We start from the raw sequence: 27,659 nt of genomic DNA, 5'->3' as shown, positions 1-27,659 counted from the left end.
ATGGTAGTGTGTGTGTGTATGTGTTGATAGTCGTGGGGCATCTTGTGTGGTAGTGGTAGTGTATATATGTGTGTGTATATGTGTGTTGATAGTTGTGGGGCATCTCTGTGTGTGGTGGTGGTAGTGTGTGTGTATGTGTGTGTGTGATGGTAGTGTGTGTGTGTGTTGATAGTCGTGGGGCATCTGTGTGGTGGTGGTAGTGTGTGTATATGTGTGTGTATGTGTTCATAGTCGTGGGGCATCTCTGTGTGTGTATGTGTGTGTGCATGTGTGTGTATGTGTGTATGTATATGTGTGCATGTGTTTGTGTATGTGTGTGTATATGTGTGTATGTGTGTGTTAATAGTTGTGCGGCATCTCTGTGTGTGTGATGGTAGTGTGTGTGTTGATAGTTGTGGGGCATTTGTGTGTGTGATGGTAGTGTGTGTATGTGTGTGTTGATAGTTGTGGGGCATCTATGTGTATATGTGTGTATATGTGTATGTGTTGATAGTTGTGGGGCGTCTGTGTATGTGATGGTAGTGTGTGTGTGTGTTGATAGTTGTGGGGCGTCTGTGTGTGTGATGGTAGTGTGTGTGTGTGTTGATAGTTGTGGGGCATCTCTGTGTGTGTGATGGTAGTGTGTGTGTGTTAATAGTTGTGCGGCATCTCTGTGTGTGTGATGGTAGTGTGTGTATGTGTGTGTTGATAGTTGTGGGGCATCTATGTGTATATGTGTGTATATGTGTATGTGTTGATAGTTGTGGGGCGTCTGTGTATGTGATGGTAGTGTGTGTGTGTGTGTTGATAGTTGTGGGGCGTCTGTGTGTGTGATGGTAGTGTGTGTGTGTGTTGATAGTTGTGGGGCATCTCTGTGTGTGTGATGGTAGTGTGTGTGTGTTAATAGTTGTGCGGCATCTCTGTGTGTGTGATGGTAGTGTGTGTATGTGTGTGTTGATAGTTGTGGGGCATCTATGTGTATATGTGTGTATATGTGTATGTGTTGATAGTTGTGGGGCGTCTGTGTATGTGATGGTAGTGTGTGTGTGTGTGTTGATAGTTGTGGGGCGTCTGTGTGTGTGATGGTAGTGTGTGTGTGTGTTGATAGTTGTGGGGCATCTCTGTGTGGTGGTGGTAGTAAGGTGTTCTGGTAGCAGTGGTGTGTGGGTGTGTAATGTGTGATGGCTGTTAATGATGTTGGTGGTTATATGTGTGTGTGTGTCTGTGTGATGTGTGGGGGTTGTTGGTGATGGTGGTGGTTGTGTGAGTGTGTGTGTGTAATGTGTGTGGGTTGTTGGTGATGGTGGTGGTATTGTGTATGTCTGATAACCAGATATCAGAGATGCTCGGAATATCTTACAGTGCATAGATGGTGTCTCCCCCGCCGTGGCAAAATGTTAACGGAGCTGCTTGGAGAACCCCTCAGTTAACAGATCCCTTTAAATGTTCCTGAAATCTCAATGCATAGCTTAAAAGAATAAGTCACTGCTTAAAATACAAAATAACGTGGGTCTGACTAAACTTTCGGGGCCCCTTTGGGCCTCCTCTTTGGGGTGGAGGCCGTGTGAGAGTGAAGCAGGCCCTCCCCCACCTTGCTGGTTTCCCTGTCCTTTCTCACTTGCAATATAAACCCACCACCTTCTTCTGCTTATACTGCCTCACCATCTAGTGGCCACCTGAAATATCAACCCATATTTACTGTCTCTGGGCTTTCCTATGGGCAGGAGGCCCCTGCACGACACGGGTGACTTTACTGAGAAGCTGCCTGAGCATATACTAGGCCCAGAAGAGCCACTTGAAATGCAAATGCCAGGAATTAAGACGTACACTTCCCACACATGTTAAAACAATCACAACAATTTAGGGACTAATTACAAATAAGCTTTGCCTTTCCTAAGAAGCAACCATTCGTGCTTTGGTCCCGGTCCTCTAGACACATAGGAACGACCATAGATAATTATAGATTGAGTTATAGACAGTGCTGTTTTGAAAGGATGTGTTTGAATGGTCCTCAGCACCTATGTACTACCCCAGGGATGCCAGCTACTCTTTAACAGTTCATCCTTTGGGGGGAAAGAGGAAGCCAGTGAGACCTGTAAGCTACTTATGCTGCCTTAGAAGTCAGGGATCAGACCTCAGAGATGGGTCTCAGGAGCCTGGGGGACTCAACATGTCTACCAGTTAAGCTGCAGGACATGCAGCTGCAGTTAAGTCCCCATTTCTTTTGCAGCTCTGGAAAACCGGGCTCATCTCAGTGCCTCGTTGTGGATTTTGTGTGTCATTGTGACTATGGATGTTGACAGTTGTTTCAAAAAATCCAGTTTTGGACTTACCTGTGTGCGGGTTACCTGTAAGAATGTCTTCATAGTCGGTTACACATTAGTGACCAGTTTGACGAGAGGCAAACTGTTCACGTAAGGAGGAGGAGAGAGGTAGTCAGATCTTTTGACAGAAGGCACAGGCCAGAGCCAGCAGCTCAGGAGAGAGAATCCAGCTGACTGTTCTGATGTCTTCGTCAGCAGTGGCAGTGAGCAAGCTCGACCATGATACTCCTGAGAAGGTAGGTATATAAGCTTTCCCTTCCCCTTATCCTCTCATTAGACGGAGTCTCGAGCACTTGCTCCGCCCCCCTCCCCCCAAAAAACATGTGTGACAGTGTCAGAAACAATGACTGACATCAACTTTTAAATCCTGTAACGATTTATATGGTTTTTGTACCTCTCTCCTCACCCCAAATCGAATCATTAAAATTTAGTAAGGTCCAAGGTTTGGGTCTGGTGGGCAGGAACTTTACAGTCAAGAAAAAAGAAAAAAAAAAGTTCCTGACTCCTCCTGAGCTTTAACAAACCAACTCTGTGAGGCAACATGGGGTTGTACCTCTAAGGATAACAGAAGCACACGTCCTTAGTTCCCGTGGTTCTGTCACAGTCACTTGCCTGATGCTCCTCTTGGGTTATGGCTTCCAGGGTGGCATATGCAAAACACTTCCAATAATTCTAACTCGTCAGAGACCAAAGCATTCAAGCCTGTGATAGTTGGCAATAATTGAAAAGTTAACATGGGGTGGGGGGAGTCCTTACCTCTCTCATGGGGGTCTCGTCCTCTTCCTGTCCCAACAGCTGCTCTGTTTCATCCGTGATCTGGTTATGGGGAGGGAGACTAAAGACACTTTGTTTTTGCATGTAAAATAAGCACGTTCCAACCCCTGGGCTAGAAACAGTACTGAATTAATTTATGCACAGGCAGCTGATGGCAGCAGAGTGGGGGAGGAAGGGTAAGCAAGAATGACAGATGATGGGGGAAGAAAAGGTAACCCTCTCAGGACGTCTTTCTTCCTCTTCTGCCACATTACCACAGAATTCTAAATTTGGCAAGGTGTCGTTTGTTCTATTGCTCGAGTTGACTCGTGTTTACAAACTCTGTCCAAAGAGTGAAGGATGAAATGTCGAGGCTGGAGGCACAGGGTGCCTAGGCATGAGTTAAAAATCCCTCGCTGACAATATATGAGAAATAAAACCTCACTGGGAAGAGAGAAAGGGGGAATAGAAGTTGTAAACTCAACATTCGGGGGCTCTCACCCATGAAACGCGCTGGACTCACAGACAATAAACGCTTCCTCCAGGGTCTGTCCCTTCTCTTAGGGAATTAAGAAGGAAAGTCTTTGGAAATAAACCCCCTCTGGCTAGCTTGTGTTTGAAACTGCTCGCTCGTATTCTTAAGCTGCATAAAGACCTCAAAGAGTCTTCATCTGAAATCACAAAAGAAAGGCCAGATCCATTTTCTTCTCATTCCCTCTGAAGAGCTTAATCCTAGGTCAGGGGTCCCGAGGTCAGGGGTCCCTAGGTCAGGGGTCCCTAGGTCAGCCTAGGACAAAGGATGCCTTCCATTCAGTGGGTTAAGGAACTTGCCAAGGTGGGTGTCAGGACCAGATCCTGTGTGTTGCTGGGAGACCCACAGATGGTGGAGCCCACTGCCCACTGCTCCTAGTCTCTTCCTTTTGGCCCTGTTGTTTCTATTTGAAAAACTTCTATCTTTTCTGTGAAGTTTTATTTTAAAATAAGAAAAACAAAAACATACTAACTTTAATTTCATTAAAACCCTGGGAGGGGAAAGGTGCATTTAACCTGTGTCATAGGTTAAGAAAAAAAAAAGTTCAAAAACTAATTTTCATTTGCTACTGTGTGTCTTCTGGAAAGCACAGAGACATCTGAAAAGCCATGGCTTTGCTAGGAAGAGGGTGGGCACATTTTATTTGAAGGGGGAATTGATTTTGAAAACAAGGGGGTATGCCTAGAGTTGAGGGTTTCAGTTTTAATCAATGAGTCTATCCTTGCCTTTAATTTTTTAGCTTACAATAATTTTCCTGCATTAAAATAAAACAAAACAAGTGCTATTCAAAATCATACACAGATTCTTGATAAATGGAAAAATGGGACCAGGCTGTGAACAAAAATCAGGATTTCTTCTTCTAAAACCAGGAAGAGAAACTTATTAGGGGCCCTGTAATCTTTCCTCCAGAATTTGGTATATGATAGCATTCCCCATTCAGGAACATAAACATAAAAGCAAGGATATCACAGTTATTATTAATTAATAATAATATTAAATTAATGATATTAGATGATAGTGATTAATAAGCATATCATTATTAATTAATAATAATTGCTGCTGCTATTACTGATATTGATGTTGTTACAAGCTTGAGCCCTGTTAAAGAAAACTATTGCGAGACTCTTCTTATTTATAAAAAAAGGGGGGGATGCATTCTAACTTGTGGGATGGGGCTGGTGAGACGAAGCAAAGGTGGTATTAATTCTCCACAGCAATGGCTTTCCCCAAATGGGCCGCATACATTTCGTGTTTACAGTCAGTGATCTCCCAGGGCCTGACTAGAATTCACAAGGCAGCAGCCTGGTAGACACCTGTCGATAAAGGGGGGTTGTAAGACCAGAGGAGCACCCACAACAGTCATGCCCCCAGCTCTGAGGATCTTTCTTATGGGCGTGGTGAGTGGGAGCTTCTCAGAACTAGAGGCCTGAGCCTCCTCATCCTCACCTCACAACCTTTGGGAGAAGAGAAAGGTCCCTAACCTTTAATCCTTATGACTTGAATGGAAATGCTTATGCAATGGGTGCTTTTATTACCCACAACTGTTTTGAAGTATGAATGTGACTAGATGGAACACTTTTTTTAAATGCAAAGTGCAGTTAAACCTGTCACCATCATCACCACTGGCCACTAACAATGCTGAGAGCCTTGAGGTCTCCCACCCTTTTCAAGTCAGGAAGGGACACATGCAGGAGATGGTCCCAGTTCTGTATGTGTCCTCCCATCTTTTCATGGGAAATCATGTCAACAAACTAAAAATAAAATTACCTATTTAGGATAAAAATGTTTTTGAGAGAAATAGAAATTTCTTAAAGAGCCTCTGCAAAACATAGATGTTAGTGGTAGGCAGGCAAAAGCAAAGGCAAAAGCAAAGGCAAAAAAAAAAAAAATTGGTGGGGGGGGGGCAATAAGCTATGCCCTTCCCACGGCGAACAGTTCAGCAGAGGCATTCTGAATTCAGGGAAAAAAAATGGCTGCATTAAAAAAAAAATCACTTCGCACGTTGAGGTGCAGTACAGTATCGTACCACTTGGCAGCCAAATAAGTTATTATACAATTAATTGTGATTTGCTATATAAATAAGGTACCACTACAGTGGTTATATTATGTATAGTGTTTAGCTAACACAATTGTAATAAAGGCAGGAGATACTAAAAAAAAAAAAATTCTGATCCAGTAGCCCCGTTAGAACCGAAGGAATAATACCTAAATGACATTTTGAAAAGAAAAAAAAAAGAAAAAGGCTTAACCTTCAAAATTATTTTAAGCTAACAGCAACATGGAAACAGCCTGTGATTAGGTTATATTAAAAAAAAACTCAGCTCTCTAGATATTATAAAATTTTTATTAAACTATCTTTTTTATCTATCATTTATCTTTAAAAATAATTCCAGCAATATGATATTTGGGCAATAAAAACAGCCTATGCACACAGAAAAACACTATTTTTTTTTTTTTAAGCAACAGATGGATGTGCGTGGGGTAGGCGAAGAAGCATGTTCTAGGATGGTCATTTGATCTGCATTTTCAGGGGTCTGAAGGCTCGGATACTTTCTTTAACACGGTGGAGCTAGAGAGCTAGTATAAAAGTCCTTTAAATGCGAGTAAATCCTTCCCTTCTGTTTCTCCCCTTCTCCAGTCAGTAGCAGGGATCCGGATACAATCCCTGTCTTGTTACTTTAGCAAAATGAAAGTAGCCTGGTGGGGACTGCAGCCTGCTTTGGCAGATAGCAATGCTGCAGTCTCACGGAGCAGGGGACGATGGGCATCTTAGCTCAGGCTCAGGCAGGGCCTAGGCTAAGGCTGAGCAGCCTAGCCTGCTCTGGATGCTGCTGCTTCCAAAAGTCTGTAATGACTGTCATCCACAAAGTATAGGCAGCATGGTACCAAAGTACCTCAACAAATGTGCTTCTGTTTTGGTTTAATTATCCCATCTAGGAAAAAAAATCTAGGGAAAGCAAGGGAAGCTTTTATTATTCTGAAAGAACCTGGCCCCAAACATGGGGTTTGGTGCAGAGAGCTGCATTAATGGGTACTGTAAGTCTCCGCCCCCCACCCCTTTCTAATTGATTTGGAGCTGGGGGCTAAGCAGAAGACCCAAATCCTGGTGCTGGAGGACATGTTAATGAAAATTTCCTAAGAAAACTTTATTTCTCAAATGAGGCAACTGAGGCCCCAGCAAGTAAGGGGCACTGTATTCAGATGTGCATAGTCACTCGGGCCTCTTATCTGCAGACATTGCCCCCCCAAACCCCCCAAATCACAGGTCAGCTTCCCGGAGTATGGAAATGGGGACTGCAGCGAGACCAGAACCCTGTCATTGCAATGCCCTATGCTTTTCACATAACGGGGACATTTGTAAATTTCAAACTACTTCTTTTTTCATGTGTTTGATTCAATGATCCCAGCAGTTCCCCAGGTAGGCACGAATAAAATGACCATCCCATCTATAAAATGACCATCCCATCTAAAGTCACAATTTGTGAGAGGAGGCACATTGCAAGAGCACAGTCACTTTTTTTTAAATAAACATCATCAAAGACTATCAAATATTTAGCAGTCAAACGTAGCACAGCCTCAGACACTTATGGTCTTGAGATCCCTTGACAGGTTTTAGAGAATAAAGGAAATTAATCGGAGAGATTCACTCGTGAAGATTTTATTTAAGCCATAGATCCAGACTTTGTTAATTGCTGTTCTAATTAATCTGGCAAGAAGAATGAATGCCTCAGGTTGGAGATGAGAAGACTGGAGCAGGGGGGGGGGCTCTGGCTGTGGAATGAGGGGAGAGGTCTTGACGAGGGGAGGGGGCATGGAGAGCTGGGGAACAAGTTGAGCAGATGGGGGGGGGGAGATGAGAGCTTCCAAAGGCACCCATCTGGCTGCCATAACATTTGTTCAATCTTCATCCTAAAGTCTTTATTTTTTTAAACCCCAAACTGATTTAGAAAAGATCTTACCTTTGTCCTCTTTCCCCAGCTAAAGCTGCTTGAAAAAGAGTCACATACAAACATTGACACAGTTCACAAGTCATAGCTCCAGCGCCCCATGCTTGTCCACACATTCATTATGCACTCAAAAGTATTTAATTTTTTTATTTTTTAATTGCAATTAAAATACAAAGGCAACATTGCCCTCCCAGCAGAAGTCCCAACCTTTTCAACCAGGGCCCCTCCTACCATAGGCTGTAAAAATGTTAAGTGATTGATTGGCTTACCTCGGGCTCTTCGCTAAGAAGAAAATTATTTCATATAGTTTTTAAACTCAGCCACGCCCACCCCCTTAAAAATCAACCCCGTGTGTTTATAATGTGGCCTTGCCAACAGGGCTAAAATGTCCCCCGTTCCTCCTCCCTCTTCCCTCCCCCCAGGTGGGCCCAGTATGTGTGTGTGTGTGTGTGTGTGTGTGTGTGTGTGTGTGTGTGCGCACAATACAAAATACAGACGTTGTTCACAACCCCAAAGCCCCAGATACCTGAGTGTCTGGTTTTTCAACCGTTAAGGCGGGAGGGTTTGACGTACGAATTGAGAAGTGAGGAAACGCTTAGCGCAAAGGAAAAAAAGGGAGAAAGACATACAGGGGGGAAAAGGTTATGGAGGCCCGCGGCTACGGCCCCCCCCCCCCCCCCCCCCCCCCCCCGCCTGCAGCCCGGCATATTACCCAGGATGCCCAGCCACCTTTGCCTGCGTATTTTCTCTCTGCTCGCTGCTGAGAGTCCGCGCTGAGGTTTCACAGAGTGTGCCAACACGGAAAGTTTTGCTCGCGCCATGGCGCAAATCACAAGACAGCCCATTTTAGAGTACAAATACACAATCGGCGGGTACATTGAAGGTGCTATGGATGAAAACTGGGACACACTGAGCATGTCATGCACAGGCGAACACAGAAAATGGACACTAACACACACCAACAACAAGCTGTCTGAGTCGAAGCAGCCAGGCGAGGCGGGGGCGCGCACCCGGATGGCCCTAGCCCACCGCGATCACAAACATCAAACTGGGGGAGCCCCGAAGGGCCCACCCCAGCAATTCCGGGCTCACCTCACGCCCCCGCCTGTCCAGCCTAGGATCGCTGGCTCTGGCGCTGGCCTCCGGCCGGTAACGACCCTCAGTGTGGCTCGGCACCACTTTTCTCCCTAAAGGGCATATACTTCTGCCACCCGAACCCTCGCAAAATCCCCTCTCCCACCCCCAGGGCAGAGTTGGGGTCCCTCCCTGGAACTTCTAGCAGGGTTTCCGGACCCCTCCTCCCTTGGTCAAGGACCAAGCCCCACCGGAAGGCCCTGCCACCCCCTCCCAGAGTGCCCGGGGCCGCCCTACAGCCCAGGGGCAGGAGCTGCCGCATTACCTAGAAGCAGCAGGCGGTGCGTACACATGTAGTCCATCTTCTCCTCCTCCAGTTGCTTGTCGATGAGCTTGCTGCGTTTCTTATCTGCGCGCTTCTGCTCTCGCATCTCAATGGCTTCTTTGCGCATCTGTTTGCGCCTCTCCTCGAAAGGATCCTTGGCCTTCCTCGGGCTGAGGGAACGGGATCTCTCGGAGAGACCGAAGCAGCTTCCAAAGGTTCTGGCGAAGAAGTTGCGCACTGGGTTGCATCCGACCGAATGGCTCCGGGGCTGGCCGGGGCGGCGGTTTCGCCGCAGAAGCCACTGGAAGCAGCCGTTGGCCCCTTCTTCCGACTCATCACTAGAGGAGTCGATCTCGCAGATGACGGACGACGCCTCCTCGTACCTGCAGCAGCTTCGGCCACGCTCGTACTTGTCTGGCCAGGCGGATGGCCTCGGAACAGGCCTCGGAGTAGGCGGATCAGCCACCTGGATCTCGGGACTGGGGGGTCTAAGATGGGCTCTGCTTGGGGCGGTAGGGATTGTTCTGCCGATAGCCATTGCTCGGGCGTCAGAGATTGAGTAGCCGGCAGCGACTGCCCGGGCAGCAGAGGCTGCCCGGGCGGCGGCAGCTGCGCGGGCAGGAAGGCATGCCTGGGCGGCGGGAGTAGCAGAGAGTGACCTGGCTCCCCAGACCAGAGGACCTGCATAGGCTGCCCTAGCGGCGGTTGCCCTAGCGGAGGCTGACATTGCTGGGGCTCCGGGGACTGCCCCGGCAGCTGGATGGGCTCTGGCAGTGGGGATTGGCCGGGGAGCGGGCTCCGGAGGGGTGATAGGGGCTGCCCGGGCGGCAGGCTCTGCCAGGGTGGCAGAGACTGCCGCGACTGCGGGCTCCACCTGAGCGGCAGGGGCTGCCCCGGAGGCAGACTCGGCTTTGGTGGCAGGGACTGCCTCGGAGGCTGGCTCGGCTGCTGGAACTCCGGCTGCTGGAACTCCGCTGGCTGCTTCGCCGTCCTCTTCAGGCTCGGCAGGGGTGGCTGGGGCGACGGGGGCTGCCCCTCCGTCAGGCTCAGCTCGGACAGCAGGAGCTGCTCCGACTTCTTGTTCAGAATCGGTCTGGAGATCCGTGGGTGTTGCTGGGGCCGGAGGAGATCCGCTGGCGGCGGCGGCAGGTTCTGGTTCAGCAGCGACGGCTTGGGCAGCAGGGGCTGGCTTGGCATCCATGGCTTCTGGCTCGGCGAAGGATCCGTCTCTTCTCTCCGGAGAAGGGACTTTTCCTTCCTCCGCAGCTGCGGTGGTTGGGCTTCCTTCCATCTCGGCTGCTTCTCGCTCAACTGGGGGTCTCTCTGCGCACTCGCTCTTATCTGGGGCTCCGGAGACTTCGATGGGCGGGCCATCACTTGCGATTGGGGGGCCGTCCATATTGACAGTGGTGTCGTCGTCGACCCTAGTGGAGGCTCTGCCAATCTCAAGCGGGGGTCTGGAGATCTCCATTGGGGGGCTGTCGCATGCGAAGTTAGGAGGAGATCTGATAGCCTCGCTGAACGGTCTGTCAATGGCGCTGTGGACCCAGAGGGGAGGCGCGTTCTCGGCGGGAGCGAGGCTGAGCGCACTCGGGACCGCGGCTGCCGGGAACTCGCCGCCAATGCCGATTTGTGGGATGACGCGGGGGAGTCCTGGGGGTGGGCTATCGCCCCCAAATTCTTCTCCTTCAAGCCCAAATGGCACAGATTCTTCTGGTGGAGGACTGTAGTCGTCTCGGAAGCCAGCGTTTGCAGATCTGAGGTTCCCGGGCTCCGCGGGAAGAGCTTTGACGACTCCTGCCTTCGGACCTCCTGGAGCAAGGTCTGGGACTTGCAAGCGCAACTGGCTACGGTCTTCTTGGGCAGGTTCGTTGAACTCAAATGGCATGGTTTCTTCTGGTGGGGGGCTGTAGGTTCCCAGGCCTGGGTTCTCACCACTGGGGGGCCTGGGCTCCAAAAGCGCTGGATTAAAGGCTTTGATGCCTGCTTGGGTCCCAGATGTTCCAAGCTGCTCCAAGGTGGGCCAGAAATCGCTGAGGCTGGACTGTTTGGTCTCAAATGGCATGGCTTCCTCTGGAGGTGGGCTGTAGTCTCCACCCACTCGGACCTCCTCGATGCCCTGGTTGAGGTCCTGGAACTCAGATTTGGAGACTTCAGGGGTTCCAAGGACCTCAGTGCTAGTCTCGTCGGCGACGGGCTCATTGTCAGACGGTTCGGTCTCCATTTCTTCGGCTGGGCCAGGCCCAGCACCGGGGGCAGCTGCCCCTGCGGCCTCCAAAGGTTCTTGCTCGGGCTGCTCGCCGACTTCAGCGGGGATATTGTGTTGTCCTGGCATATTGTTGCCGTGGAGGCAGTTGCGCATGCCCATAACACTTTGGCGGTTTTTCAAAATAAATTTGGGGCCCCGTAAGACGGAGCACCCAGCCAAACTAGGGTGAAAAAAAATTTTTTTTAAAAAATTCAAGAATTGGCTGGAAAATTCTCCAGCCTCAGTTTCCAACTTTTGTAAAGACAGGTGCTCAGGGTCTAAAACCCAAAACCATGGCTGAAGTCACTTATTTCTTCCTGGGAGAGCCTGGAGACTTCCTAGTCAACTTTATCCGTTCAGACTGCGGTCCGCCAGCCACGCAGAGGCTTTTTCTCTTCTTTCTTCTTACTTTGTTAACTTTAGCCCCGCCCTCTTGGCATTCCAGAGCGTGCCGATTCGTCTCGAAAATCGTTAGCAAAACTCTTTCTCAGCCGCCAGAGGACGCCGGTCTCAGTGTTGAGCCGGCTCCGGGAGGCTGGCTCCCAGTGCCAGCCGTTCCCAACTTTGGGTAAGGGGGCTGATAAACGCAGGCCTGACAGGGACGTTCGACTCCTTCCTCTTCTCTCCCGGACTGATGCTGAGGCTCTCTTGCTCGCTTTTCCTCTGGCCAGAGAGAGAGCACGCTCTCCTGCGTTGCTGGGACACGTGACGTAAGGCGTGGGCATTGGTCTGTCAGAGCCCAGGCGCTGAATCCCTCCCTCTGCATCCGGTTCTTCCCGAGGGGGAGGAGGGACTGCAGGAGGGCGTTATCACCCAAGATTACCCCTAGTGTGCGGCAAACCCCTTATCCGGAGACCCCAGACTCAGGCAATTACGCATACTCAGCTCCCAGTCGGGAAAATGAGCTTTTAAGATAAATGTAAAGGGATAGAGGCACGCGCATAAAAAATGCGACAGGTGGGCGTGAGCCCACCGGAAGAGCAGAGAAGAGGCAAAGGGTGAGAGGCTGCCAAATGCGAACACGCAATTTGTTTTTTAAAAATGCTCCGGAGTCGTTTTATTTTAATTCATTTTATTTTTTATGTTTTTGTTTGCTGTTTGTGAAGAATAGCTCCGGTAAATCCCTTCAATATCCCACCGTTCCGTTGTACGTTGGGGGGGAGGGGATCTTAGTGGTGGCCTAGCGTGATGTATGCAGTCAGGGCTCGCTTTATGTGGATGGTGACGCAGTAGAAATAAGAATCTCGGCGGTGCACTGCGGAAAAATCAAGCGAAGACCCCTACGCAGTCCCCGTGGTTGCCGCGGCCGTTACCGTGCAGATAGGGGAGAGGGTACGGGGCTTACCGGAAGACCCATATGTAATGCAGGCCTCCGACTTCTGCTTTCTGGGGGAGGGTTAAAGGCGATTTTGGATGTGGTTGATAGTCGATTTAGAAGGGTCTTAAGGACTAGACAAACCGATACGCATTAATCATCAACCAACTGTGCCGCGGCACTAAGAGTGACTGAGACCCACAGTTTCCGGCCTCCAGGGCCTGCCGCCGATTCGGTATTCAGTTCATTTAACCCCTCTCCATCCCCTTGTCAGCCCCCTGCCAGTCCCTCTCTTTCTCGTGTGAGTACCGCGGAGAGATGCTGTTCTTTGAACTGCAACAGTACACACAGGCTGCATTAAGCACGGCCACAAAGTCCACGGCTGCGCGCCCCTTACGGGGCCGCGCCGCGAGAAGTAAACAGCCGCATCGTCCAGTGGGCTCAGTGAATGAAACACAAAACGTCGTAGGGCTGGGGTCTTCAGAGGAATTCAAAGCAGGGGCTGGTTTAAAAAAAAAAATTTGGCCGCTCTCAGACCAGAGCCTATAACGCGGCACGCACACCAGTCGGCAATGGCGTGAGGCATTGTCTTTTCTGGCAGTGCAGCCAGGCAGTGGGTAGGTGGTTGTCGGACCTGTGGGACCCTGGGGTAGGAGAAAGACTGTGGAGTCATACACGGGTAGATTGCAGCAATTATGCACCATGTAGCTGGCTACTGCAAGACACATGCGGGTGCACCGCGGCAAGCTCTAACTCTCCGAAGTCTAACGTATCCCCTCTTCTCACTGCAGGCTCAGAACACTACTGTGCCCTACCTACAGCATCCACGTGGTCGCCCGAGTAAAGGAAAGCAGACAAAGTGGACCCCTAGTGAATCCCTGGGACCACCCGAAGGCGCGTGCCCTCAGCTCTACGGTTCGACACGGTTCGACACACTCCATGCCGAATACTTTGAACTTTGGTCCAAAGTTTCGGTCAACTACTCCCACGCAAAATGGCGAAACAATTTGAACACACTCTGAATGGTCCAACTGAATCTTAACCACCAACCCACTCCCCTCCGACCCCAGCGTCAGGTCAGCTATTGGGCTGGGGTCACGCCAATCAAGGACGCCTGGCGAATGAGCGGGGGGCTTCAGACCGGAAACCGGATATGGGTGGGAGGTCCAATAGGGGGCGCCGCGTTGGAACGCCCAAAGAGGTTGTGCTTGCTGGGTTGGTTGCAAGCGGTTGGCGGGCGGGCGTATGGCGACCAGGCCTAGAAGGCCACGGGCGCCGTAGGTGCCTTAAGGGTCAATCTTTTTAATGCTCTTAATCGCCAAGGCCAAGTGGGAAGGTCGGGGTCTCCCGTGATCCACCCCTTGGGGTCATAATGGCGGTTTGCTAACCCTCTTTACAGAGATGGCTACCGCTGAGGCACCGCGAAGAAGCATTTCCAGGGCCTGGAGATGGTGATCCAGGCCCCTGGAGAGAGAGAGAGACGAGCAGGACAGAATGGACAGAGGTCATTTTCCAGGGATGCTGAACCCTGCACAAGGTGGAAGGTCAGTAGACGCTGAGGTTTGAGACCCAAGGAGACCGCCACGCGGCTTTCTTGGGCTTCCCAGGCCTCTCACACCCGCTCCTAAAGCACATTCATCAAAAAAAAAAAAAAAAAAAAGGATTCAGATTCTCTTTGTTCAGACATTCTCATGGTCTGTGGGAATCTTTTGTTCCACGCTTTTTCTCATATCGTGCTTTTCTGACTGGGAAAAAGAAACAGATCGTGCCAATCTCCTTGCGAAAAAGCAGAACGGCATGAAAATGAAAAGAGAAGGCCTCCAATCGGAGGGTTTGCAAAGACCGACCGGATGGAGAAAATGGCGCCTCGAATGGTTCTCCATAGAAAGATGTCTTGACTGTGAATAGAAGGGGCGGGGCAGGGTGGGCACACCTTCACCTATCTGGAACAAAGAATCCTACAAAAGGAAGTGTGGGTCCCTGTCGCGTAAACGATCGAACCCCTTTGCTCCTATAAAAGCGGTGGGAAAGACGGGGTGGTTAAAAAAAAAAAAAGCAACTGGATGGGCGTTCTGAGACTTCCATGGAGCATCCGGGCTATTTTGGCAGGAAGTGAAAAGGAGGAAATGGATTAGATGGTAAAAGGTGTGTTTTCTCCCCCTTTGTGGATGAGGATTTGAGTCAAATTTTAGGAAAGGCAGAACCAACATGGAGGTTGGTTCGGATGAAGGGAACAAAGGAAAGGGGGTGTGTACCAAGAAGGCTGCAGCTGCGGAAGTCCTTTAAGGGGGGGACCCAGCCACAGTGACAAAAAGGGAATCAAGGTTTCCTGATGCCCCCTGAAAGCCCTTATGTTAGATGGGTCACAAAGGGCCGAAGAATCCAAGACTGGGAACTGCAGAGGGAAGCCAGGGAGGGGCTGGTATGGAGGCAGGAAAGAGTCTTGTTTGATTTCAGACATGGCAGATGGGAAAGGAAGATGGACGCCTTGGGGCGGATCTTTACAACCTGTTTCTGGGAAGGAAAGGTCTGACTTTTAGGAAAAGGGTAGAAAGCATACATTCAAATTGGCAATCAACCTTACTAGGATTTGAGATCACTGAATCAGATAAAAATTCTGATAGTCAGAATAAAAGGGATATATTTGATTTGAGACCAGGGATGGCTCCAGAGGACAAAGTGAGGGCCGCTCCCTCTGCACTAGTGACTTAGGTTGGGGTAATTCTTTGCTATGGTGACTGTCTTGTGTGTGGCAGGATATTATATTGCTTCCTTAGTCTATACCTCCTAGATGCCATTAGCATCTCCTTAGTAGCCATAGTAAAAATGTCCTCATATTTTGTCCAAATAGCTTCTGGAATGCAAAATCACTCCTGGCTGAAAAGAACTGAGAAAGAATATTTTCACTTGACTAGAAACCATTTTAATTTAAAGGTAAATTCATACTGGGAAAAATAGAGCTCAGCACTTAATCCTGATCCCCCCTCTCATTTTCCTCTAGTTACTGAGCAAGTGAGTTGGATGAGTGGGGCTAAGTGCTGAGGCTGTTGTACACCAGCAGCATGGCTCAAGAGGGCCCTGCAGACGAGCCAGGTGTTGGAGAAGCTGAAGATAACTGGATGGCCTGGCCCAAGGACTTGGAAAACCCAGAATGGTAAGAGCTGGAGATAATTAGCATGCAGGTTGACTGGGGGTCACCTTGTTGGGTTGTGAGCCTGTGGAGGCTGGTGACTTTGCTGAATTGATAGAGAAGTATATGTCTGATGTGTTGAGAAGATTCGGCGTTGTGTGTTGGGGTGAGGGGAACACCTGAGCTGGGGCCTTACCCTACTAGGAATGAGATTTTTAATGGTCTCCCCCATTATAACTAGACACTAACGAAGGATCTTTTTTTTTTTTTCTCCCATTTGTGTGTTACACACTTGGGTGTGTGCATGTGCCCATGTGGGGGTTAGAAGATAACTTGCAAGGGCTGGTTCCCTCCACACTGTGGGTGCCGAGAATCAAGCACCTTTGCTTACCCATCTCGCCCGCTCCCTGACAAAGGATGTTCAGTGTCTTCCCTGTTGCAGTTGACTTTGTTATAGACAAGGGGCGAGGGGACTATTCAGAGGTGCGATTGAGAACAAGGAAAGAGGAAGTCAAGACAGGCCAGTGAGTGCCCGAAGAGGGCTGAATAGGTGTGAAGATCCAGAGCTAAGCTACCTCTTGACCTCATCCTCATGCGGAATGTGCTAGAGTGGAAGGCTATGGGGAGATGATGGTTTATCGTCTGGGGAACAGGATTTGCTGTATTAGAAAAGCATGGACGCATTACTCATGCCTCCATTAGACTCTGCTTTTCTGAGGAAAGGCAACTTGCTCAGTGCAGCCAACCCAGATGCCCAAGTGAGAAATCAGATGTCCTTTTGAAAGTAAGGGCAACTGAAACCATGTGGTCTCCCTTTCCTGTGATACCCCAGGCTTTCAAAACTTAGACTTGTGTTTATATATGATCAGCAATTGTGTTTCTATTTACATTTTAGGTTTTTTTTTTTTTTCCTGACTAAAGCCTAAGGCCCCTCCAGATATCCTGACTCTCTGGATTCTTCCCTGTAGCCAAGTAGAGAAGGCCCTTGGGAGGCAGAGAGGTAGAGTGAGCAAGAGGAAAAGCAAGCCCATTGGCATTGAGGTTCCTTTGGTTTGTGGCTTTGGGGAAGGGGCAGCCTTCTCTGCACTATAGCTCTTGTTTGTACCATTGGTTTTCAGGAAACTGACACAGGAAAAAGAGAAAATAAAAAAACAATTCGGGCAACCACTAAGTTTCTAATCTTCCCAGTGACAAAGGTTTTCTGAGTGCTTCCCTGAGTAGCAATAAGACTTTGAAACTGTTCAATTAATTACTGCTCAATTAAGATTGCTGCAGCCCCTCTTTCTCTGCCAGAACCTCTGCCAGTGTTGGCCTGTGGAGGCAGCAGCAGCTTACTGCTCTCTGCAGAAGGGGCTGCAGAAGGGGCTGTGTGGCGAGTATTTGAGGCACATGCTGATTGAAGGAAAGAAGCCTCTATCAGATAGGGCAAGACGCTGGACGCGGTGCTGATGTGGGGCGGGTATTAGGGGGATGAGATGATGTTTATGAATCCACCCCATCAGCTCTGGATGAAATAAAGCTCAGGCTTGTGAGCAGGGGTTCAATCGCATCCTTCTTTGTAGCAGGGCCACCAAATTGTGCCTCAGCCTGTCGTGCCCCTGCCACTTGCAGCCACACAAGGTGTCCACGCGGTGCTGTGGTTTCTTTGTGCAAAGCAGCTAAGGGTGCTGCGGAGGCTATTGAGGGAGGGCAGCACCAGGGAAGGCTGCTAGCAGGGGTGGGGGTGGGTTTAGTGGAAAAGCTATTTAAGATTTCTGTAACTCCTGGTGGAAATTCCAGGCACCCTGAGGGCTTCTGGGGCCTGAATGCTATTTGAATTTAAGGGGAATGGTGTATTTCACCTTCTCACACAACCTCAATTACCCAAAGCAAATCTTCCTAATGAAGTCTAATTGGAGCAGCAACATAAGCCAGGACACCCAGACAGCTCTTGCCTTGGGGGAAGGGGAAACCTGCCAGCTTCTGCTGCCCAGCAGTCTTTGGGACTCACTCACAAGTCTGAAAGTGGAAGCCTCAGAGGCTGTCCTTCCTAGAGTCAAAACCCAATGCTCAGGTTTTAAATTGTTAAATAAGATTACTGACTTTTAAGTCTTTTTGGTTGATGAATTTGAGATATTTGTTTGAAAACTCCGTTCTGTAGATAAATTAAGTTGAAATTCCTGTGCTAGTTGAAATTCTGTGGGACTATGAGGGCACAGTGATTTCAGGGTGACTATCTGAAATCCTCATCAGTGGCCATCTTTGGCTCTTAGAGGTGACACCTGCTCCTTGTTGCACCTGGTTTTAACTCCTTCAGTTGCCAGAGACTTGCAGCCAGCCATTATCTGATTGTATCTCCAGCCCTTTTCTTCCTAAACCCTTCAAAATACTTTTGCATAGTTATAAATTTACTGTTTTTGTCACCTTCCTCCTGGTCTGGAGCTCCTTCCTGCATGGGTGCTTCTTTACTCCCTGTAATCTCACCACCCTTTTTTTTTTTTTGTCTTTCTCAAATTTGCCCCAAATTACTGCCCCCAGCCATCCCTTGTTCTTACAGCTTGAGTTAGCCCTGGAACAGCCACATCCCCTTGCCAATGTTTAATGTTCTTGCCCTAAAATAGGCCCATAGTAAAAAAACAGGTTCTGCCTACAATTGAAGCAGTGTAGGCAGCTTCCCTGCTCCACAGTAGAGGTGTCAAGTCGCCCCCCCCCCCCCCCCCCCCCCCCCCCCCCCCCCCCCCCCGGGTGTCCTGCCTCTGCTGGCTGAGTACCGTGTGGCTCTCTGCCAGCCTCCTGGACAGAATCTAAAGCTCTAGGTTGTCTGTCCGCTCAGGCTCGCCAGCTCTGTACTGTCCTGCCTCCTGGTTGTGGTGGGACCACCCTATCAAATAGATTGAGAAAAATACTAGTAAAATTTGACACGTGTGTGTGTGTGTGTGTGTGTGTGTGTGTGTGTGTGTGGCTGAAAAGGAACTAAAACATAAAATAAATTGTAACAGTAAGCCAGTCACTTAATTTGTAGACGCCATTTTGGGGAGAAGTGTTTGCTTTGTTTGCCCCAGGCAACGGAGCCAAATTTGGCATGTGTATGTGCATGTATGTTTGTTTATGTGTCTATTATTTTTCTGCATATTTTGTATGTGTGTGTGTGTGAACTTGGCTATAACCAGGCTTTGCAATACATAAAAGATGACATAGTACTAAAATTTTATGGAGAGAGAGACCACTAAAGAAAAGCCGGGGGTGGGGGGGGTGAGTGAAAGGCGTGCTCGCCCACCCCAGCTAGGCAGAGCCTCTAAGCTGTCCTTATCTAAAGTGCAATTGTCAAATCGGCTGCCCCTCAAGCTTTACAGCTAGCCGTCCCCCACCGGGAATGCACCACCACAGGCTCTGAAAGGTTCATTGTAGACACTAATCTCCAGGGGAGAATGCAGGGGGTGGGCTCTCAAGAAAGCCTCCACCCACACAGGACGTAGTGAATCCTGCATTCTCTCCCTGCCCTCTTAATTCATTTTTGCCATGAGCTGAGAAGCATGTTTGATAAACTAATATTAGACCAACACAAGACAGACTTCTTCACAGCTGGTACTTTTTAGTTAACTAAATTTGGGAGGGGGTGGTAGGGAGGACTAAAGCCAGTAAATAGGGTGGGATAGAGGCAGCCTGGGCTATCCCAGTATCTTTTGCCTTTTGTCTGTGATTCTGCTGCCCTGTTTGGGTTTTGGGATACATCCCTCGCTGTGGGTGGGATTAGAAGTGTAACTTGAGTACCCCATATTGTTTCTGGGCATTATTTTAGAGGGGAGCAATATTTGAGTTGACATCACTGGTCTCTGTCTGGCTCTGCTGGATTAGATTTTCATGATTTGTGTTTGTGAGAAATCGCCACCCTGTACGCCCGTCAGTGACAACACAGAGAAATTAAGTAAAATCCATACTTTTTTTAAAAGAAAAAAATCTTTATTCTTACCAGTAGTACTGCTGTTTCGAATTTCTTGTTAACCGAACACGAACAATGAAGGCTAAAGGATCAAAGGTGGCAAACAATTCCAGAATAGAAGAAGCTTTAGCTTCAGGTGCATGAAAGCAACGCCAAACAAAAAACCTTCGAGCCTGTTCCACGAGTTCACATCCCCATCTCAGTTTCCAATGCTCATAAATACAACTATAACACTTATTGTTAAACTAAAAAAATACTTAATCTAGGCTTTGTCATCACATGGTATTTGAACGCTGCCACATAAAAGAAAGGCACTTAAATTCAATGATTAGAGCATTCTTCCTCTATAGAAGCAAAGTTTTTCCATTAAGCAAACGATTAATGCAGTGAAGAACCCTAAATATTATGGCACAGAATTTTAACTAGCTCTGCTGCCATCCCCAACCCCCTTGGCTGGGGTCTACCGGGTCGGCGGTCGGGTTTTCACAGGGTGAGTCTCCCTCAGCCACTCTACCTCTGTTAAAGGAAAAGCCAGCCCATTCAAATGCTAACCCCGGCTTAACCGCGTAAGACAAAGGGCCAGTTAGGAAGCTAGGGAGCTGGAAATGTTTGAGAACCTGCTAGAAAAGCCCCTGGAAAAGGAAAGAAAGTAGCTGAACCCCACTGACTGGAATCTCTATTTCACAGAAAGTAGACTTGAAATGTGTGTTTAGCAAAACCTTTCCTTGTGTGGGTGGGTGGGTGCTTTCCCAAGTGTGCTATACTCCTATATGCCCCCTGGGCTTTTTCTCTTGAAGTCAGAGTAGCACTAGGAAGGGGGAAGGGTTCTGCTGCTGGGTAGCAGACTGGGGTGCAGATGCATCTGCAGTGACAGGTAGAGCTTGAAGATTACTGAGAGACAGCAAAATGTGCCTTTCTGTTTGGGTACCCCGTGTGTGAAGTGAGCCTGGCATACTGCTCAGCTAGGCTTCTTTGTTGCTGTTTTTTTTTTCTTTTCTTATTTTGTTTTGTTTGTTTTGTTTTTGAGACAGGGTTTCTCTGTTTAACAGCCCTGGCTGTCCTGGAACTGAAAACCAGGCTGATCTTGAAGGCAGAGTTCCACTCGCCTCACACACCCCTCCCCCTCCTAGTGCTGGGATTAAAGGCATGCGCCACCACGCCTGACTCTGGGCTTCCTTTTAAAGGAGCAATGTAGGTGAGGTGGGGGCTATAGGGACTGAAGACGCTTTTAAAGTTTTATTCATCCGGCAACAAGGCAGCATTCTAATTTAGCTAATAAAGAGCCAACTCTGACGGAAACACTTCCCCGTTGGAGAAGACACGCTGAAAAGCGTGGCATCTCCACCTGTTAACTAGAAACCTGTTGCTTGGTAAACTCGCACTACCAAAACATCCCCAGATAAAATGGCACCTAACGTCAAGAAAACGTCACGATCGTCGTATTATCCTGTCGAGAATTTTAACTTCAGAAAGATGAATTTCACTCATTCAATCCAAAAGCCCCCACTTCCTTTTCGCAGGCTACCCGCACGTCCTTTACCCACCGCTAACAAATTCATTCCCTACGTAGATCAAAGACGCAATTAGCCGCAGTGCACATAGCCCACCCTCACTTAAGTTCTGGGGACGGCGACGCCATCCCAAGGAAAGAGGTTAGGACCGGGAAGGAGACTACGTAATGCATTCTCGCATTGCTCTCTGAGAAGCGCAGGAGCCCAGCCTTCTTTGATTTCAAGCCTTAAAAAGCATTCCTTAACCAGATTTTCCAAATCATCCCATCAAAGTAACTCAAGCCGCCGCATGACCAGACGCTCGCACTTTGGGGGGAAAAATGTTTCCAAATGGGTGAAATTTAGTAGGTGCGTTTTACTTTTTATCAGCCTTTCCCGCGAAGGCTGGCGAGGAAAACATTCCTACGTGTGTCACGTGCTTACGGCAGTTTGGGGACTATAGCTGACTATCACTGGCCATCTCCCCTAGGGTTACAGATTCCAAATACAGCTCCACCCGAGTTTAAGATAGCTAGTATTGCTGTAGCGCGTCATCCCTGTTCCCTCTGGGTTCTAAGCGCAGGATCCGACATCTTGGGAAGTGGCACGATCTTTGGGGACGCCTTGAAAGGTGTCCAAGTGCTATCCACGGCCCCCTTACTCAGCCTATGCCTTGATCCACTTTATCTTTCTGCCCAAGACCAGTTGATACCGCTCTCATTCCTTCTTCCCTGCCTCTAGGACCTAGGCGCACAGTGTCGGACCTCTCCAGACAAGTCTGATCCGCCCAACCGGCTGCGCCAAAAGGTTAGCTATAACCCGATGTGATCCTGTCTGTGCTGCCAACGCAGCTCGCCCAAAAGGGCACCCCTAAAGGCCCCTGTACCTACACTGTGCCCTCCAAGCACCGTTCACTAGTGAAAGACGCCTATCTGTGCCGGAAGGTTGGCTCTGGGGCGCACAGAAGAGGTGCGCGCGCTCCTTTTCACGATCTCTGGGTCTCCGCAAACCTTGAGAAGTGAGCGGTGTTGGCCAAGACTGCTTGCACGGCGGGAGAGGCACTGGCTCCAGGGTCCCGCAGCCACGAAATTGGCCATTCCGGGACCCGATTTCCAGGCCCCGCGCCGGCTGAGCGCACGTGCGACTTTGCTCTACAGGCTCCAGAGTTCTAATCCAATTCCTGCGCAGTTAGTTACTATCTGCGCATTGCAACAGTGTAGCTATGGCGCAGCAGCTCTCAGATCGCCCAAGTTGGCGCGCGCACCTCTGTAGATCCCAGTGGGCTCTAGCCCAAGCCAACTCCAGTGCTGCAGGCTAACCTTTCTAGGAGGGAGAAAAAAAAATTGTAGAAAACAAGTGACTTACCTTTGCCGTTTAGGTATGCGTTTCCAAACTTGGAGCGCTCTCAGAATTCAGTGTCGCACACTGGGTGCCAGCTCGGGGACCTCAGGTTGTCTCCAGCGAGGCATCAGGAAAGCCTCGCCGTCCAACAAACCTTTGGCCTCCCAAGCGCCCCTGGGTGCCCTGGAAAAAACTGAGGAGCCCTCTCTCCTTTCCCAGGGTGCGGTTTAGGCTGATTAGTGGACACCGCTCCCTTCCCACCTTGCTCCCCACCTGTCCCCTTCCTCCCCTCCGCACTGTCTCAGGGTCCCCAGGTTGGTCAGGTCAACTAACCTTTATCCATGAAAACAAGGAGAATCTGGACGGAGTCACCCATTAGTGACGCCGGATGGGGATGGGCCCCTTTCTGGGAGGGGACTCCGGGGACTGGTCGCGGCGGCGGGCGGGCTTCCTGGTCTTGCAGCGGCGGGGCTGCCTGGCCTCCTCCTCCTTGCGTTCCTCTGACTCCTCGGGGTCCCGAGGATCCTCGTCTAAGGGCTCGCGCTGGGGCTCCTCCCCCTCGCTTGCGCTCTCGGGCTCCTGAGTGGTGGGCTGCGAACGACTCTGGGAGGCGTCGGCGCTCTGCAACTTCAGAGCGTGCAGACGCTGGGTGAGGGACTGGTTGAAGGTGGCACCCCGGGGGCTGCGTTCGTCCTCGGGCTCGGTTTCAGGCTCAGTTGCGGGGGCGGTATCAGATTCGCTCTCTAATTCGGACTCGGACTCGATATCAGACTCGGACTCAGTTTCCGACTCGGTCTCCGACTCGGTCTCCGTCTCAGTCTCCGTCTCAGTCTCGGTCTCGGTCTCGGACTCGGTCTCCGAATCGGTCTCGTAGTCAGTGTCAGGGTACTCCAGGCACTCAGGGCGGGCTAGCTCAGGCGCTGGCTCCTCGTGCTCGTGGTCAGACTCGGATTCAGGGGACTCGGGGAGTACCTGCGCAGCAGCGGCGGCAGCGGCGGAGCGGTGGTGGGCGTTAAGGAAGCTCCGACGCTGGGCAGCACGCTGCTGGGCACGGGCGTTGGAAGTGGCTAGGGCGCGGAGGAGAGCGATGGAGCAGGAGAGCCAGAGGAGCGCGGTGGCGGCCCGGCGGCCGATGGGGGGGCACAGGTCGTTGTAATTATGGCGAGCTCGGCGCCACTGCTGAGCCCGGGACCTGCGATCCATTCTCCTAGGTGCTCAATGGGAAGCCGACTCACCCTCTGGCTCTGCAGAGAGTGGCCCCACTGCGCAAGAACAGCTGGAGCCGAAAAGGATGAACCTTATGAGGTGAGAAGCTGGGTCCGGAGACCCCAGTCTCACCTCGGGGAGAAAAGAAAAGATGTACCTACCTTCCCGACCACTACGAACTTTCTACAGCTCCGCGCCTCAGCTTGCGTCTGTAAGTAAAAGAAAGGGATAGGTAAAAGGACAGAGAAGGGTTGTCTCCTCTGGGCTCCTCTCGCTAAGTCTCAGACTCTTAAGTCTAAGACTCCGAGAGGTGCCTCCACTGGTCCTCTCATCAGGGAGAGGATAGAGGAGACTGAGGCGAGATGGGGCGGTGTGGCCCTATAAAGTTGCGCGGACTTCTGCCGGGCATGTGCAGTAGAGAGGTGGGGGTGCCTCCCCGCTAGATGCGCGGGTGGCGCATAGCCTGTGGCGCAGACCCTAGTGGGCCGGCAGGTGGCAGGCGGGAACCTTGTTTGAGAGGATTTGGCCAAAGCATCGACGTTTGGGGGGGGGGGGGGCGGATGGTAGTCAGTTCTAATGAGCGAAGCGAGCAAGATAGCTACAGGTTAGCAGTCTCGAGGCTGAGTGTGGATTTCTTGCGGGATTTATCCCACTCTCCAACTTCTCCTTGGACAACTGAAAACCAAGACACAAAATTGCGAACATTCTCTAGAATGAGGGTTCGTACATGAGTTTTAATGACCCAACACCTGGTATTCTCCAAGGGCTTGATGGTTTGAGGGATCGGAACCTCAAGTAGTCATTAATCACGACATTTTGTCGGGGCTGTTACAGTAACTGTAATTAGAACAGCTTCCAAAAAGTAGTCACCCCGTCGACAAACAAGCCGTCGCTCAAGAAAGTCCCCTGCAGCTGTAGAGGTGGGAGTTTGCGGGGCGACGGCTAGCTGATGGTGAACTCTGCTTCACTGAGGTGTGCTGGAAGACCGTAGAAAGCCCACAGCGACCAGGAGAAGGCCCTACAGCCGTTACTCTTGGGCGGGTTTTTAGGGTAGTTACTGAGCGCAAACTGATAGATTTCAGCTGAGAGCGTTCAACCACCACCGAATTTGAGTTCCGGCACAGGCGGGGCTCTGTTCTAGGTGCTGAATACAGCGGCGAACCCCCGCGGGTCTTGGATTAGAGGAAGGGTGTTGAGGGGGTTAATGTACCTTAACCAGAGCTTCAACTCATTCTTTCAGCATCCATCTGAAAGATCTTACATGAGAAAAGCAGGTGCATCAGCCAGAATATCATGGCTAGGGGGCGGCCAGAGACCACTAGATCGTGGTATTGGTCTCCGCAGCCCCGGAAAACCTGATGAATTAGGTAAGTCCGGAGGGGACGGATCACAGATCCCTGTGGTGGGAAGTGGGAAGTTTTCAGGTTCCTCCTGTGTGTGACCGCCGCTGGGGGGGGGGGGGGTTCGTTTATCTTGCCTTGCTGTTAGTTAAATATGAAGGGTTTTTTTTGTTTTGTTTTGGCCCCAGAGACAAACAGAGCTGTGTTTATGGAATGCATAAAGTCCCGGGAGGGTTATTTTACATGGGACACATGTCACAGGTTGGGCTGTTTTTTTTTTTTTTTTCTTTTCTTGAGTCCATGTGAAGAAATTCAAAGAAGATGTTCTGCTGCCTCTCTAAACTCTGCTTCCCCAGGATTCCTTCCTGGAGGTGGAATTCTCAGTCATGTCCTAAGCCAGTGCTGTCTATAGGTCACTTACCCTCATACCCTCAGCACCAGACTGCATTAAAGCATCCAGATGCTCTAATGAAGGGCTTAGTAAGAGCCCAGCCACTGCTGGATGGGTTGCGGATTTTGTTTCTGTCCTTTGGCTATGTCAGTACTGCATCTTGTGGTCCAGGAGTTGGTATGTTGTTAGCCCTGAAGTACTAACTGCTCTGGTAGAGAGGGTTGGTTTAGCAAAGCTTGGAAACAGCGTGTGGCTGTGTTCCAGCTGTGCCCTGCTGACTCTAGGGTACTGCCTGGGAGACCCTGCTCGGGGCTGCTGAATTTTGAGACCCAAGATCCCCTTTCCTGCCTAGTGGGGGATGTCCGAGGGATCTGACCACTTTTACATGCCTATTCCAGGTTTTCAGTTAGCACAGCTCTGCCAGCGAACATTTGGTGCAAGAGACATTGGTCAAGCTGATTTTAAGGCACATTGAGGGAGCACTGCAGGCTGTGTGGGTGCTGGTAAATGCCCTTTTGATGGAAACTGATGCCAGCTGTCAGCAGTGAGGGGGGTTATATGGGTTATGGTTCTTTAATGTATGGAGGAAAGTGCCTCATTTTTCAGATGGAGTGCTTTATGCCTGTAACAGAGATGGCAGCCCAAAGCCAATTCACTAATACCAATACACTGACATTGCCTGCATTATTAAAAAATATGCATTACATAATACATATTTTTGGACTAGGATTCTGCATTAGCAATGCTCTTTCTTTGCAAGACGCATTTTAATCAGTCAATGGACATTTAACAAAACACTGCATTTTCAAGCCCTGGTTTTAGGTATGTATAGTTACAAATTCATTTCAGCATGTGTTCAGCACCGATTCCAGGAGGAACAGGGGCTGCGCTGAAGACAGTTCCATCTTGCACTTAGTGCTGAGGTCGAGCAAATGGATCTGCACAGAAAATGCTCTTTAAAATGTATTATGTGCATGACTTTAAAAAGTGCTTGCTGCAGAGTGAATTTCAAAAGGGACCAAGTGGGTGATGAACGACCTCGGTTGTTATCAGACTAAGAGCAAGGGCTCTCTCTGTGTCTGCTGGTAAATAAAGTGTATTCATGTATTACCTGCATGCTCTGCCAGAGGCAGGCTCCTAAACCAGCTGTACAAGAAAGCAGTTTCCAGCTCATTAGAATGTCATACAGTGGGGTTTTATTGAGATGTGTTGTGAAGGGGATTGTCCTGTGGAAGAGGCTTCAGAGTCCCTTTCCATAGCTCCAGAGGGTGGCGTTTATAGAAGGCTGCAGCCCAAGAAGGAATATTCTAGCAATCAGGGCTCTGAAGTGGAATGCCCTCCACAAAGGACAGATGACCATGTTCTGGAGATGTTTCCATGGTGCTCAACAGCAACCTTCTTTAGATGTTGTTCCCTCCTGGGAGTGGGGTAGGGGAGGCTATAGGAGAAGGGTTGGGGTCTCAAACCTTCCATTTTGCTTCTGTTTCAGAAGACTTTGAAGATGCCTGCTGCTTGGTGACAGAACGGAGTGTTTGAATGGCAGCCGTGAGACAATCCAGGTAAGCACAAATGGCCCCAGTGGCTTGTCTTGGGGCTCCTCTACGCCAGCAGGCCTCTGAGGCTCTTTGCTCTACAATACTCCCTTTCTGGAGCAAAGACATTAGTCAGGTCCATCTATTAATTACATTGGCCTTCTTTGCCTCCCCTCCTGGAGCTGTCTCGGAAATTACAAATGAAATTGGCTTTTTAGCAATCACAAATTGAGTCACTTCTATGACCAAGACACTATTCCTGGCATTGTGGGGAGATCAAAGTAAATGAGGATGAACAATTCCTGCCATCCAGCAAAATGCAGATCAATATGAGATGCCTCCCAATATTAACATACTACCAGTGGGCTCAGAGTAACAAATTCTACCCTAGTGAATGAGCAGGGCAGGGAGGCTAAGAGTCAGACTTGGAGTCACAGGTCTTCCAGTTTCTGGGGCCAGAGCTGACTGTTAGTCTCCATTTGTCTTTTAAGACCTAGTCCAACCAAGATTTTTGTTTCCCTCAAACTCATAAAAAGATTGCTTCCATTCTACCTGTTCCCATGTGCAAGGCAATGTGCTTGTTGCTCTGGGCAACAGGTGAGTCATGTGAGTCTGTAAAGGCTTGCAGCTGTTGTCAGAGGTCCTACAGGCACCAGCACATTCTTCAAGATGAGCCTGGGTTCTGCTCTGCCTGGCAAGTGGTCCGGTCTCTGTTGAGCATGTTTTGGACAGTCACTGGAAAGGACTATTTTGGGAGATGGAGGGCTTTTCAGACTCTCCTTTGGAGAGAGATGAATTGAGGGACTTTGAAAT

General features: G+C 49.7%; 2 protein-coding genes and 1 long non-coding RNA gene across 6 annotated transcripts in view; 1 reads left to right on the top strand and 2 right to left on the bottom strand.

Annotated features, from left to right (window-relative positions):
* Positions 1–7,469: 7,469 nt before the first annotated feature.
* LOC126508024 (guanine nucleotide-binding protein G(s) subunit alpha isoforms XLas-like) lies at positions 7,470–11,329 on the bottom strand. The gene is given in 4 exon segments (XM_050152890.1): positions 7,470–8,523; positions 8,525–8,579; positions 8,582–8,722; positions 8,935–11,329. Coding segments are annotated over 4 exon segments (2,634 nt in total). The 5' UTR covers positions 11,303–11,329; the 3' UTR covers positions 7,470–8,453.
* A 1,961-nt stretch (positions 11,330–13,290) lies between these two features.
* Positions 13,291–27,659, top strand: part of LOC126508025 (uncharacterized) — a 28,488-nt gene continuing 14,119 nt past the window's right edge. For 2 of the 4 annotated variants that reach the window (XR_007593701.1, XR_007593698.1), the window contains exons 1-5: positions 13,715–14,041; positions 15,499–15,651; positions 23,589–23,794; positions 24,824–24,950; positions 26,804–26,873. This is a non-coding gene — a long non-coding RNA (uncharacterized lncRNA). Of the gene's footprint in view, positions 13,574–13,714; positions 14,042–15,498; positions 15,652–21,777; positions 21,844–23,588; positions 23,795–24,823; positions 24,951–26,803; positions 26,874–27,659 lie in introns of those variants that run through there. The other 2 variants (XR_007593700.1, XR_007593699.1) reach the window with 2 other exon arrangements.
* On the bottom strand, positions 22,717–23,918 carry LOC126508023 (neuroendocrine secretory protein 55-like). The gene is made up of 2 exons (XM_050152889.1): positions 23,745–23,918; positions 22,717–23,653 (listed from the first exon to the last, which is right to left on the bottom strand). Exon 2 carries the CDS (start codon positions 23,578–23,580, stop codon positions 22,753–22,755), a length of 828 nt encoding a protein of 275 aa, XP_050008846.1. The 5' UTR covers positions 23,581–23,653; positions 23,745–23,918; the 3' UTR covers positions 22,717–22,752.

The sequence above is a fragment of the Alexandromys fortis genome, unplaced genomic scaffold (assembly GCF_014885135.2).
Source record: "Alexandromys fortis isolate MF-2015 unplaced genomic scaffold, M_Fortis_MF-2015_v1.1 scaffold_81, whole genome shotgun sequence".
In the NCBI taxonomy this organism is placed as follows: Eukaryota; Metazoa; Chordata; class Mammalia; order Rodentia; family Cricetidae; genus Alexandromys; species Alexandromys fortis.
Note: the sequence above shows the minus strand (reverse complement) of the source record. Positions and strands in the feature narration are given on the sequence as shown.

What these genes read in the sequence shown, in the direction of transcription:
- LOC126508023 (XM_050152889.1), bottom strand. Translation starts at nt 23,580, where the DNA reads ATGGATCGCAGGTCCCGGGCTCAGCAGTGGCGCCGAGCTCGCCATAAT.